The sequence below is a fragment of the Cylas formicarius genome, unplaced genomic scaffold (assembly GCF_029955315.1).
Source record: "Cylas formicarius isolate icCylForm1 unplaced genomic scaffold, icCylForm1.1 PGA_scaffold_10__41_contigs__length_53128322, whole genome shotgun sequence".
Taxonomy (NCBI): domain Eukaryota; kingdom Metazoa; phylum Arthropoda; class Insecta; order Coleoptera; family Brentidae; genus Cylas; species Cylas formicarius.
The window spans coordinates 36,227,898-36,242,061 of NW_026844214.1; the positions used below are offsets into that span (position 1 = coordinate 36,227,898).

The 14,164-nt window shown below is 33.8% G+C and overlaps 1 protein-coding gene across 1 annotated transcript in view; it reads right to left on the minus strand.

Annotated features, from left to right (window-relative positions):
* LOC132708779 (integrin alpha-8-like) overlaps positions 1-14,164 on the minus strand; it is a 41,039-nt gene that overhangs the window by 1,801 nt on the left and 25,074 nt on the right. Inside the window, exons 16-20 of the mRNA XM_060681355.1 lie at positions 4,622-4,706; positions 2,175-2,553; positions 592-673; positions 405-534; positions 299-352 (exon numbers count right to left, since the gene is read on the minus strand). Coding sequence (XP_060537338.1) covers positions 299-352; positions 405-534; positions 592-673; positions 2,175-2,553; positions 4,622-4,706 — 730 coding nt within the window. The remainder of the gene's footprint in view (positions 1-298; positions 353-404; positions 535-591; positions 674-2,174; positions 2,554-4,621; positions 4,707-14,164) is intronic.

A 14,164-nucleotide genomic window follows, 5' to 3' on the forward strand; every position in this document is an offset into this window, starting at 1 on the left:
ACGGGCCTAATTCATATTTGCATTTATTGATGTTTTGACAGCGGGCATGTTGGTTGTTGAATGCCGCATTGCTTAAAAATAGATCTTAAATTTGTCTGGCTGGATACGTGTAAAAATATTGTTTTATGGTACTGTAGGAAATAAGTAAATACATTTTAAAAAACTTGTATTGTTTCCGGATTTTTTTTTTCGATTTATAAGTTCTGTTACAAAGTATTGAAACACCTACAGACAGATTCAGTTAGTTGTATATAATTACTAGTATTTTGGATAATTACCAATAAACAGTTTTACTTACTTGTTGTTTAAGAAGTTCTAGTTTGATATGGTTCGTCCTTTTAAAAAATCCGGTCTGAAAAACCAATTACTTAATTTTCTTAGCCCTATTCCAAATTTGTAGGTACCTTGTATAAACAGCATGTAAACAGAATGAGTAAAATAAATCCCGAAATAGCAGAAAGAATTAAAATCCACATAGCTACTTTGCGACTTCTGTGTATTACAAGCAAATTCGCAATTGTTGCCATCTTTTTTCTAAAAACATAAAATTAAAGTAAACTGATACGAAGATATCTTTTATTAACCACCTACCTTAACTTTTGGTCTCCTAAATTCTCTACTAAGATATGGGCGCTAGTCATAAAAAGTATAAAGTTCTTATCCCTAGTAACATCTGAAACATTTTAAGTTAGTGGCCTATCAAAACTTAAGAAGGGACGAACCTTTTCAAATTACGCGAAAGTAGGTGCTTAATCTACTTTGAAAAATAATTTCGCGAATATTTACATATACTATTGTTAGATGGATACGCCTACAGATTTGGATTTCCAAAGTGCAAAGTCTTAAGTAACTTTTGTTAATATCTATATAATTAATTTTTCAAAGAAACTTCCACAGGCTACTGTAATACTTTTTACAAAGCTTCAGGATTCTTCCTGCGTTGGTGTTTGCAGTTTCAGTTTCAGTCAAGCTCTGAAGAAGCCAACAGGAGATTGGCGAAACGTCAGCAATTTCGACTCAGCAAAAACCGACGTAGGAGGAATCCAGAAGCTTTGTAAAAAGTATCTATATAATTTATCTGCTACGTTTTTAAAGAAATATAGATATTTTTTGAAAGAATCACTACACAAAGTTTAACGTTTATATGCCAGGTGTACTAAATTAAGTACACACTATTGCCATGTTTTTAATTATTAGTCAGTGAAATTTGCAAAGTAGTATTATTTTTCATTGTAATTAGGTGGTGAATGCACAAAAACAATTGAATATGTCATTTCCGAATAATTCAGAAAACACATTTTTTTCAACTCCTGTTTAAATTTTTACCATATTTATCTTTCTAACAAATTGGCATTTAATTTAGTACACCTTGTATAACCTAATTTAAGCGTGCTATAACTGATATTTTTTTCTTGGGGAGTGCATTTTTACCGAAATGTAATATGGTGAAAAATCTTTTTTTTTAAATAGATATTTTATTTTTGAATTTCCATAAAACAGTTTTCAAAATGACATGTAGAATTTCCAGGATATACTACGATATTTTTTGTAGTCAAAAATGGCTAGTGTACCAAATATTAAACTTTTGTAAAAATATTTAATCACAACAAAGTTACGCCCACATATATAAAAATTCGCTAAGCCACTATACTGGATAAACAAGATGTTTAAAATAGCTTCAACATTTAAAAAAAATATCGGAATTACATTGACTTTATCATGTCCATGCTAACCTAATTAGGTGCGCGTGAACTTAAAGAAAAAAAGTTTAAAGAAAAAATTATAGTGTGTCCGGAAATTTAATAATAAACTTGAACTTACTACAACAAAATATTACGAAGATGGTCCAGAGTCTAATATATTATATCAACTTCTGTAAGATTTAATAGTTATACATTACAAAAATGCTTAGTTTGGAATTGCGAAACTGCAAGATGAAGCCCAAAAAAAAGTAATTGACAATGAAGAACTGGAAAACGTCAACATGGAAAGCTTATGACTTTAAAAATATTTTTACAGATTTGAAAAAAAAAATCAATGGCTGTATAGATAACCTTTTCTTTCCCCAACTGTTCTGTTACCCATGTTTCTATTATTCAAAATTTCTGAGATCCTAACAGATGCCTCACTAAAGTAGCCCACGCCGTATATCGTCTTTAAATAACTAATCTTACCTTGGAGATGTTGAATATCCAAATTAATTTCGACAAAAAATTCTGCAACCCTATTTTCCTGTTTAAATGGTCCGGCTGTGCAATTTAAAACAACGCAGGCAATGTTTTCGTTGGCGCAGGATAAATGAAATGTGGAATTTTCGGTAATAGAAGTTTCGTCATTAATCTCAATATCCGCCGCCTTAACTACGGATTCTGTCGATGCTGCATTGTTTTTTCCACTCATATTATTCGAACACAGGATTGATTCCTGATTTAATTTTCCTTTAAATTTGGTGAGCTTTGTGAATGTTTCGAACTTTTGGACTCTTTTAATATAATGAGGTATCAATAATTGTATTTGGACTTGAGATACCGGACTAACTCCGAATTTTTCTACCTAAAGTGTAACTTTATTATAACTTCTTGTTTTCCATTATTTTGTTCTGATTTTAAGAAAATGACTAACAACGTATGTCCGAAAAGTTTCAACTTTTGGAATACAGAGTGGTAAAGTCCTCAGAGAAAATTTTTTTTTTTAATATTATCCGAAACCAGGAAATTTGGTAAATGCATTCTGGCACATCAAGAGTTATTTTCAGGTGCATAACACTTTTTTTTTATTTTCGTCCAGATATTTTTTTAAATGAATATTTACTTTTGATGGTTGAATTTAGTCATTCCTGCTTGAAAGTTGTTTGGTTTTTCTTGTTGTTGGGTTTTTCTTGTCAGATTTCACTATTTTTGGTTATACATACATATAAGATACACTAAGCAATATTTTTTATGGTTTCGTTATGATAATTTAAGCAAAATTTCTGTCAATTCCACAAATGCGGAAAAGGCAGCAATGCATTATGTATATACATTGTATCTACAAAATTTTACAAAGACATCTAGAATCGTTTCTTAAATAATAAAAATATAAATCGAAGACATTATATACAAATGAGACACGGCGATTCATTTATAAAATAACTATAAACTGGCAACCAACCAACCAACAGCAACATACATTTATGAATGGTTTGGTTCCCATGCTTGTGACGATATGTGATGTTCCTTCGATTCCCAAAGCATTTGCGTCTCCTCCGATGGGTAAAAATTTTTGCGCATCGTAGTAAAATACGGAACTGGTAATTTGGAAAACGATGTGTCATCCGGGAAATATTAAGGGCTTGTCGGGAGACTTGGACATAATGTGTTTGAAATAAAAATATACCACCCTGCATCTTAAAAGTTAACGCTTAGGATATAAGTTCATAGAAAATAATTTTCTTAAAATGAGCTCAAGAATTATTTCCACTATTTCCACGTTAAAATATCTAATTCGATATTATTTGCATTTTTTACCTCCTTACCTCGTTTTTTGTGAATATCAAAAGATTTAGTTCGGGCTATTGTATGGATATTGTTTTGAATGCATTGTTGTTATTGAGTCACATTTTTTTTGTAACCCTTGTGTGTACCAGGCGAGACAAATTGAACACTTTTACAGAGAAAGTCCTCTTTCCACAAAAGGTGGACGAAGACTAATGTCAGTTCCTGGGGCGCAATTTTCATAAAAAATATAATAGCAAGAACATGGTGTCTCTTACATGGATGTCTCTTACCCATATAGCTACGGTAAAAATTAATGCGTCTCAGGTGGCTATGATATTTTCGCAAAATAGAGAATGATCGTCCACGCATTTCAATCACTAACCTGCATTTTGCGCCATTTTCACCTAACTCATTTTTACCTGAAGATTTATTAGGATGTGGACATATTTTAAGCAAATACTGATGATCTGTTGAATGCCGGAAGATTATTAGGTAAAAGCAAGATTTTGCTTTCCTAGTTGGTCCATAAAGTCCTGTAGTAGCATTACCCGGTCCTCTACAGCTCCATTAGCTGTGTACTGTTAACGTTTCGGAACAAGACAACTTTCTACTTAGAATTTGGATTTAGATTTTTTATTTAGCCCGTATATTGTTGAATCGTTGAAAATAACTTCAAATTATAGTTCCAAAAATATAGCGCGCTTGATATTTTGTCGAGGTCCACATCGCTATACAGGGTTTATAAAAGTTTTCCTACTTTCAACAAGTAGCCTTTGAATATGTTTACTGAGAAGTAAAGTATAAATTAAAATAAAACTAATATTTATAATGAAAGATATAGAATGTTATAACAATTTCAACTATATAACAACAATAAGAAATAATAAAGCAGACTAGAGATTTTGTTACAGTTTTGTTAGTTTAGTGTCCAATTTGGCCCGCCCTGTACATACTTGATATGAAAATATGTATTCTTGTTCAAGTTTCAAAATGTGCGGTGTCTGTCAAATTAATTAGCCACATATTTCCAAAACTTTATTTTTGATTGATTTGTTTAATTTTGAGTGATTTTTTTACGACTAAAAACGCCATTTATAGTATCCTCGTTTAAAAATATCTAACACGGTAGAAGATTTTAGATTTACCTTAAAGACGTTTTCAATTTTTATTGAAGAATTCGTGCCCATCGAGATACCTAACTCATAAACATAACTTTGCTGTACTGATTCGCTGAAAAAAATAAGAATGGTTTACAATTCGAATAATATATAAGTAGTGATTAAGTACAATATAGGCTTCCCCCACTCCTCTCCCTTTTTGTGGGGTGTCCTCCTTACCCACGACTCTCTAGCTCCTCCCCCTTTACCCATAATCCCTTGAAACTGGCCCCCATTGGATAAGCAAGCACCAATGGGGTTTAATCAATCTCCCCACCTCTAGTTTGCGATGGCGGCGAAGCCAATCAGAGCCCAGATATTTTCCCACCCCTAAGAAAAGCAATGGCGTCAATGAGACTTGATCATATTGTTCGCGTGACCATCTGCACCCTCTAGCGGTTCGAATGTAAACTAGTGTCCCCTCTTGGAATAAGATTTTCTTTAATAAGGTAACCCCACCTAGTGAATATTGACCAAAACATTTATTTTAAAAACATATAATTCTGCGAATGTGTACCCTCGCGGGTACAAACTGTACTTTTATTGCGCACAAAGGACAGGGGAAATAAAGACGAAAAGTGTTGGATTTCTTTTTTCGGAACTAGAAGCTGGCAGGCACCACCAATAATATCTACAAAACAAAAACCTGGTTAAAATTTTCATTAATAAAGTAGGATATTAGAAACCATATACCTTTTTAATTTACTAAGCCATCTACCGTGCGTTAACTTCATATATATTTCCGCATGCTTCTGTTTTAAGGTATCGTGAAATATTTGACTATTTATCTGGGAAAAATTCATATGTCGAAAATATTATGTGTATGTGGCCGTGGTAGGCTTTCTTTGCTATTATAATTTTATTTTTATTATTTAATATTTACAAAATTAATTTATCTATCTTATTGATGATTTTGATTTTCTTTGCTATTTTATTATTTGTTTTTATTATTTAATATTTTCAAAATTAATTTATCTATCTTATTGATGATTTTAAGATATCGCAGTCAACTTTACTATTTCATCAATTTCTTTTATTTATTGCTGATCTTTGAGGATAGTGTACATACTTTTTTTCGTAACTTATCTGTATCTACCCTTTAATTTCCTATCAAGCCATAAAGCAAACTCGAAAGGCATCTTAACTAAAAAGTCATATACTTTAAAGCTGTGTGTTTCTATGGCAATCTCAACAACAATGAAATCTGGACGCTTATACTAAATACTGTAATACTCTTCTCTGCTAACGCTCTAGGAGACGCTATTTGAACCCTGTTCAAAGAAAAACTTCTACAGCCCAAATAACCTCTCTGAACCACACTTAAGCGCATCAGTCTTTCACTGTCTTGCAGCCTTCAGATTAATATTCCGTACTAACTACGAATGCCATACACGAAACGTTCTCTTTTCTAATTTTTTTCTATGCGCTACATTAACGAACAGGATCTAAACCTTTCTGTCTGTGTATTTTGTTAGCCACCTTAAAAAAATTAAAAAAAAAGGTATGCGAACCTAGAGGATATTTTCCATATTTTTCACAAATGGTGACAACAATTAATGCAAGTATTATTTTTAATAATAATCCATCTTTCGCTATGACACGAAAACATCGATTTTTTAATTCTAACTTTTCTCATAGAGCTTCCCTTTAGTCTCTATTTGTTCTTTAACTAAATCCCCGCCTTTTTGAAAAACCAACCTCTAAAAATAGTTAATTTTCTCTAATATAAATTTGTACGTTTTCCGCAATATGTGTGAATATTTTTGCTAGAGCATTTAGTTACTTAGTACATGTCCTAATCAATATTTTAAAAATATAATTCTAATGATACGTGTTTACGATTTGAAGATAACAAAACATTCCCCAGTGTTATAAATGAGAGCTCACTGCCAAACTACCAAACATCACAGTACAAACTACCGTACTACGCCCCCCTGGACAAAATCAGGTTAGTCAGCGTCATTAATTCTACCTGCGTTAACGAATAGCGTATTGTTAATTAAGGTATAATACGCAGAAAATTTAAGTAGCAAATAATTGCAATGAAACTCACTAACATCATAAATTATTATAAAAAAAATTAGAACAGTTGGAATTTACTGGAGTAACCAATTTGGCACTAAAAATGGAAATTTTCGATACTCTACTAGGTGCCTACATCTCTTTCATTTTTTAATTAAAAAAGTGACACAATTACGCGACGTAACTCGATCCGGTTCGTTAACGCGTCTCAAGATGGGGGGGTTTAGAGATGCTGAGGTCAATAAATTGATTCACTAATACCAGTACATACTGAAACCCCTTATTTCCAAAATTAACACAAAAAAAACTATTTTCTCACCAATTATATTTCTGGGGTCGTTTTCAGAATTTGTCCAACGTAGAATCCCAAGAGGATAGGGCCGCAATTTCGAAAAATGTTCATGTCTCCCCACTATGCATTTGTACACGAAGCAGGGCCGGATTAACAGCAATTATATTCTTGTCAGTCAACATACAGCCGCCGATTGAATTCTCGGATTCTGCTTTACTAGTTGCCATAGTCTGTCAAATATGTTACTTAAAAAATTGTATATTTTTTTACAAATAATATACCTTTCCTAAAATAATTCCGCCTTTGTCAAGTTGGACAAGGGCACGTCTGTCCGCTTTAAAAAGCGCGGCGTATGTATCTTCCAAAATGATCCAAGCAGGCTCGGATTGCCAGCAAATACACAACTCGCCGATTCAATTCTGAGATGTTGCTTCACGAGTTACCATGATCTGTCAAATATTTTAATTAAAAAAAAAAATCTATTATTTAGCAACAATATACCTTTTTAAAAATAATTTCGTCTTTTTCAAGTTCAACAGGACACGTGTGTTCGTTTCAGTTGGACAAGGGCACGTCTGTCCGCTTTGAAAAGCACGGCGTATGTATCTTCCAAAATGATCCAAATCGTTAACCTTTTTTTGATTTTTTGATTCCTCGTTATGCAAATCTAAACGGAGCAGGCTCGGATTGTCAGCAAATACACAACTCGCCGATTCAATTCTGAGATGTTGCTTCACGAGTTACTATGATCTGTCAAATATTTATTTGTACACGAAGCAGGGCTGGACTATCCGCAAACAGCACCCCCGGTCACTTTTCTTCTCGGATTCTGCTTGACGAGTTACATCGATCTATGGAATATTTAGCGTAAAAAAAAAATTATCTATTACTTTTACCAAAAATGAAGTACCTTTTTTCTTTAAAATTTGTTCGTCCTTTTCGAGTTCGGAATTTTTCGTAGTCTATATCGTCTGCCAATTGTCCAAAATCGTTGGACTTTCAGTAATTTTCAAAATTCGCCCCAACGCAGCCTTCCACGCACGCACGCAGTTCGAAATCTTTCAGGTCTTCCCGCTATGCAATTGTACACGATGCAGGGTCGGATTGTCAGCAAACAGCACCCCCGGTCACTTTTCTTCTCGGATTCTGCTTGACGAGTTACATCGATCTGTGGAATATTTAGCATAAAAAAATTATCTATTACTTTTACCAAAAATGAAGTACCTTTTTTCTTTAAAATAGTTCGTCCTTTTCGAGTTTGAAAGGTTTCGTAGCCGATAGCCCTGCCGAAATGTCTTTGCATTTGTACACGAAGCAGGGTCGGATTGTCAGCAAACAGCACAAGCGCCACTTTTCTTCTCGGTTTCTGCTTGACGAATTACATCGATCGGTCAAATATTTAATATAAAAAATATCTATTTTACCAAAAATACGTACTCTTCTAAGATAAATTAGCTCTTTTCGAGTTTAAGAGGACACGTATCGTCAACTGTAGGATGTTTTATTATTATATTTATTTACATTATTATATTAACAGAAGCTTCCGAATACAAAAATTTCAACATGAGTTTTTTTTTTCTTGAAACTTAAAAAGTTCTAACCCCTAAAACCATATTTTTAATACGCTGGCGGACGTATGACAATCCCCAAAAATTACCATATTTAAATTGTTACTATACATGCAAAAAAAAAACTAGCGGATGTTATTTATTATCTCCGATGGGTGGATGATTGAGAAACGTTTAAATAAATCTACCTTTCTGTCTCTCTTTTTCTATATAGGTAACTCATTCTCTCTATCTGTTACTTTCCACAATCCGAATTTACACTTTGTCCCCAAAAATCTTGTAAAATTTTATCTGCTTAACTTCTTCGCGTTGTTCATAAGGCTGAATTTTTTGGGAGATATATCGTGCGTTATTTCTATTAAAATTCTGTTTCCTTTTTACCTACTTCAAAAACGTAAGCGAGCATTTTTGGTTGTTTTATTAAACAAAAATGGATACTAAAAAAGATCCGTATCTCCGACCTCAGCCTCCTTTGATCACTCCCCAATTTTTTTTTAATTAAGTATAGAAACCTCGTCGAACATATACATAATACTAGGTCAAAATGTTACGCGGTTACTCGTTAAAGTCGCAATTCCGAAAGCTTCTTACCTATCTTTTTCCAGTCTTTTTTGTTTTATTTATCCGTATATGAAACACACAATGAACACAAAACTTAAACTCGTTGGCGATATTGCATTAAGCAACAAACGTGGATAACAGAAACGAACCCCTAACACAAACGCTTCTTTAAACTTCGACTGACACGTGAAACAACCCGCATTCCTACAAAAGGCAGGTAAACCAAGCAGGTCAAATTTTAAGCTACCCTCCAGTGTCGTCGTAGGTTGGGGCATAGTAAATAGCGAATACAACAAAGCGGCAATTTATAATAATTTAATTTGCATTTTATTTAACTTAAGTTGTTATGTAGAAAATGAGACATTTCTACAATTTCTACTTTTCCGCTTAATTACTATTTTGAGAAACAAAAGGAAACGTTAGATTCCATTCAAACTTTTTCGGTTTCCATAATAGCTCGCGTTTATTTAGAAGCTAATGGCCTGTGGCCTTAACCAGACGTTTCCAAAGGCTGGTTTGATATTATGTATATAAATCTTAACAAACACGAAAAATAGAGTTATATTGCCACCGAAAATCTGAATTTATGTTTCAAAATGTAACTTCCCTTATTTAAACTATTGCCTGCATTGGCGCCTATATTTTATGGTTTTTTTTTGTATCCTATTTTTTGTTTTGCTTGCAAATGTGTCCATTTTCGGGTACTGAATTTTTTTTTTCTCAAATTATTACAAATTACTCAAAACGGAGTTAAAAAGAGACGAGGAGAAAAGGGAAGAAGATTTTTATAAAAATTGACGCCTTGACACCCTGCCCGTGAATATTTTGCAAAGGATTTTTAAAATTTAACTTCCAAATAACGCATACTCTCGCCTAGTGTCACAGTTTTGGGCCCCATTTTGCTATGGTTACACAGGTTTATTCTTGTACATTGTCGGGACAAAAGAAGCATCTCCTTCATCTAAATTGACTTTTTCATACCTAATACAACAGCTCCCGGGCATCATCTCGCCTTAATTGTTTCTATTGAATTAATTTTAGTTACGAAAAATTAGATGATCGTCAAAATTGGCATAAAAAGATAATCAAGATTTAATTAAACAAGAATATGCACAAAAGAAAAGAGATAAACTCCGACACGAGAAACAAGGAAATATCGCTGAAACGGCAACTGATCTAGCGCGTGCCTTTTTTAAAAATAATAATAATTTTTCAAAAGAATTCTAGGCTAAGCTAAATACCTGGTGCAACAAAATATTGAAGGATCTTCATGATCCTACCTGTGAGCGAGTAGAAAATTATTTGCAAAGAGGATAAAGGTATATATTTCACTATTGATAATATGTCCCCTTTTAAAATGGCGCATTATTTGATACGTACTTTTTTCTTGTCAGAGCTTGTCTAAAAAAAAAAGCGGGATGGATGGAGGTTCTCCGTCAGGTTTTTTCCTGTCGAAACAAGTATGTGAGGCGTTCGCTTTGGATCTGGGGAACGGGTGGGGGTTATACATATATAAGCTATAAGAAATTTTAATTTTTTTATTCAGTTTCCACTCATACAATTTCGTGATAAGTGCAGAGTGAGAAAAATGTCCGAAGTCGAAAATTATCCAACGCAAGCATTGGATTCGTGGGGAAGATTTGTGGTCAATGCGGAAATAATCCGCGAACAAAAATATATTTACGAGGCAGCAATTACGCTGCCGGAATTCGGACCAGAAATTACCTCAGGTCTTAGCCCAGCAAGAATCTTCGCTCCGGCAGTGAAAGTGAGCTTTCTCCCCTACGCTTTGTCGGAGAAAAGAAGCATTTCGTTCGACGAGATAGACTTCACAGAATTAATACAACAGCTTCCACTGTTATTGTTAGCAGGCCCGACTGGTAAAGTTATGTATTTAACCTGCTTCAAACTCAGCTGTCTACAATGTGATGGTGAAGTCTTGGTCAAGATTGAAAATAGCGAGGGTATACTCTATATTTCGAAAGACTGGGTACAGGAATTAATTACCATAAGCAAATTGGTATTTAAAAGAATACGAGTACAGTCTCGTTTGAACTTTTACGAGTACTACGCTAGAATATTGTATTTGACTATACATGAAAATTTGCTTATGGTAATTAATTCCTGTACCCAGTCTTTCGAAATATAGAGTATACCCTCGCTATTTTCAATCTTGACCAAGACTTCACCATCACATTGTAGACAGCTGAGTTTGAAGCAGGTTAAATACATAACTTTACCAGTCGGGCCTGCTAACAATAACAGTGGAAGCTGTTGTATTAATTCTGTGAAGTCTATCTCGTCGAACGAAATGCTTCTCTTCTCCGACAAAGCGTAGGGGAGAAAGCTCACTTTCACTGCCGGAGCGAAGATTCTTCCTGGGCTAAGACCTGAGGTAATTTCTAGTCCGAATTCCGGCAGCGTAATTGCTGCCTCGTAAATGTATTTTTGTTCGCGGATTATTTCCGCATTGACCACAAATCTTCCCCACGAATCCAATGCTTGCGTTGGATAATTTTCGACTTCGGACATTTTTCTCACTCTGCACTTATCACGAAATTGTATGAGTTTAAACTGAATAAAAAAAATAAAATTTCTTATAGCTTATATATGTATAACCCCCACCCGTTCCCCAGATCCAAAGCGAACGCCTCACATACTTGTTTCGACAGGAAAAAACCTGACGGAGAACCTCCATCCATCCCGCTTTTTTTTTAGACAAGCTCTGACAAAAAAAAAGTACGTATCAAATAATGCGCCATTTTAAAAGGGGACATATTATCAATAGTGAAATAATTTATAAACTATTTATATTAAGATCCTCTTTGCAAATAATTTTCTACTCGCTCACAGGTAGGATCATGAAAATCCTTCAATATTTTGTTGCACCAGGTATTTAGCTTAGCCTAGAATTCTTTTGAAAAATTATTATTATTTTTAAAAAAGGCACGCGCTAGATCAGTTGCCGTTTCAGCGATATTTCCTTGTTTCCCGTGTCGGAGTTTATCTCTTTTCTTTTGTGCATATTCTTGTTTAATTAAATCTTGATTATCTTTTTATGCCAATTTTGACGATCATCTAATTTTTTGTAACTAAAATTAATTCAATAGAAACAATTAAGGCGAGATGATGCCCGGGAGCTGTTGCATTAGGTATGAAAAAGTCAATTTAGATGAAGGAGATGCTTCTTTTGTCCCGACAATGTACAAGAATAAACCTGTCTAACCATAGCAAAATGGGGCCCAAAACTGTGACACTAGGCGAGAGTATGCGTTATTTGGAAGTTAAATTTTAAAAATCCTTTGCAAAATATTCACGGGCAGGGTGTCAAGGCGTCAATTTTTATAAAAATCGGAGGTCAGTGTCGGAGAAATAAGGGTTCTTCCCTTTTCTCCTCGTCTCTTTTTAACTCCGTTTTGAGTAATTTGTAATAATTTGAGAAAAAAAAAATTCAGTACCCGAAAATGGACACACATTTGCAAGCAAAACAAAAAATAGGATACAAAAAAAAAACCATAAAATATAGGCGCCAATGCAGGCAATAGTTTAAATTCGGGAAGTTACATTTTTAAACATAAATTCAGATTTTCGGTGGCAATATAACCCTATTTTTGGTGTTTGTTAAGATTTATATACATAATATCAAACCAGCCTTTGCAAACGTCTGGTTAAGGCCACAGGCCATTAGCTTCTAAATAAACGCGAGCTATTATGAAAACCGAAAAAGTTTGAATGGAATCTAACGTTTCCTTTTGTTTCTCAAAATAGTAATTAAGCGGAAAAGTACTCGTAGTATATTGATTAATTGTAGAAATGTCTCATTTTCTACATAACAACTTAAGTTAAATAAAATGCAAATTAAATTATTATAAATTACCGCTTTGTTGTATTCGCTATTTACTATACCCCAACCTACGACGACACTGGAGGGTAGCTTAAAATTTGACCTGCTTGGTTTACCTGCCTTTTGTAGGAATGCGGGTTGTTTCACGTGTCAGTCGAAGTTTAAAGAAGCGTTTGTGTTAAGGGTTCGTTTCTGTTATCCACGTTTGTTGCTTAATGCAATATCGTCAACAAGTTTAAGTTTTGTGTTCATTGTGTGTTTCATATACGGATAAATAAAACAAAAAAGACTGGAAAAAGATAGGTAAGAAGCTTTCGGAATTGCGACTTTAATGAGTAACTGCGTAACATTTTGACCTAGTATTATGTATATGTTCGACGAGGTTTCTATACTTAATTAAAAAAAAAATTGGGGAATGATCAAAGGAGGCTGAGGTCGGAGATACGGATCTTTTTTAGTATCCATTTTTGTTTAATAAAACAACCAAAAATGCTCGCTTACGTTTTTGAAGTAGGTAAAAAGGAAACAGAATTTTAATAGAAATAACGCACGATATATCTCCCAAAAAATTCAGCCTTATGAACAACGCGAAGAAGTTAAGCAGATAAAATTTTACAAGATTTTTGGGGACAAAGTGTAAATTCGGATTGTGGAAAGTAACAGATAGAGAGAATGAGTTACCTATATAGAAAAAGAGAGACAGAAAGGTAGATTTATTTAAACGTTTCTCAATCATCCACCCATCGGAGATAATAAATAACATCCGCTAGTTTTTTTTTGCATGTATAGTAACAATTTAAATATGGTAATTTTTGGGGATTGTCATACGTCCGCCAGCGTATTAAAAATATGGTTTTAGGGGTTAGAACTTTTTAAGTTTCAAGAAAAAGAAACTCATGTTGAAATTTTTGTATTCGGAAGCTTCTGTTGTTTATTAATTTATAGACACTGGAAAATATAATAATAAAACATCCTACAGTTGACGATACGTGTCCTCTTAAACTCGAAAAGAGCTAATTTATCTTAGAAGAGTACGTATTTTTGGTAAAATAGATATTTTTTATATTAAATATTTGACCGATCGATGTAATTCGTCAAGCAGAAACCGAGAAGAAAAGTGGCGCTTGTGCTGTTTGCTGACAATCCGACCCTGCTTCGTGTACAAATGCAAAGACATTTCGGCAGGGCTATCGGCTACGAAACCTTTCAAACTCGAAAAGGACGAACTATTTTAAAGAAAAAAG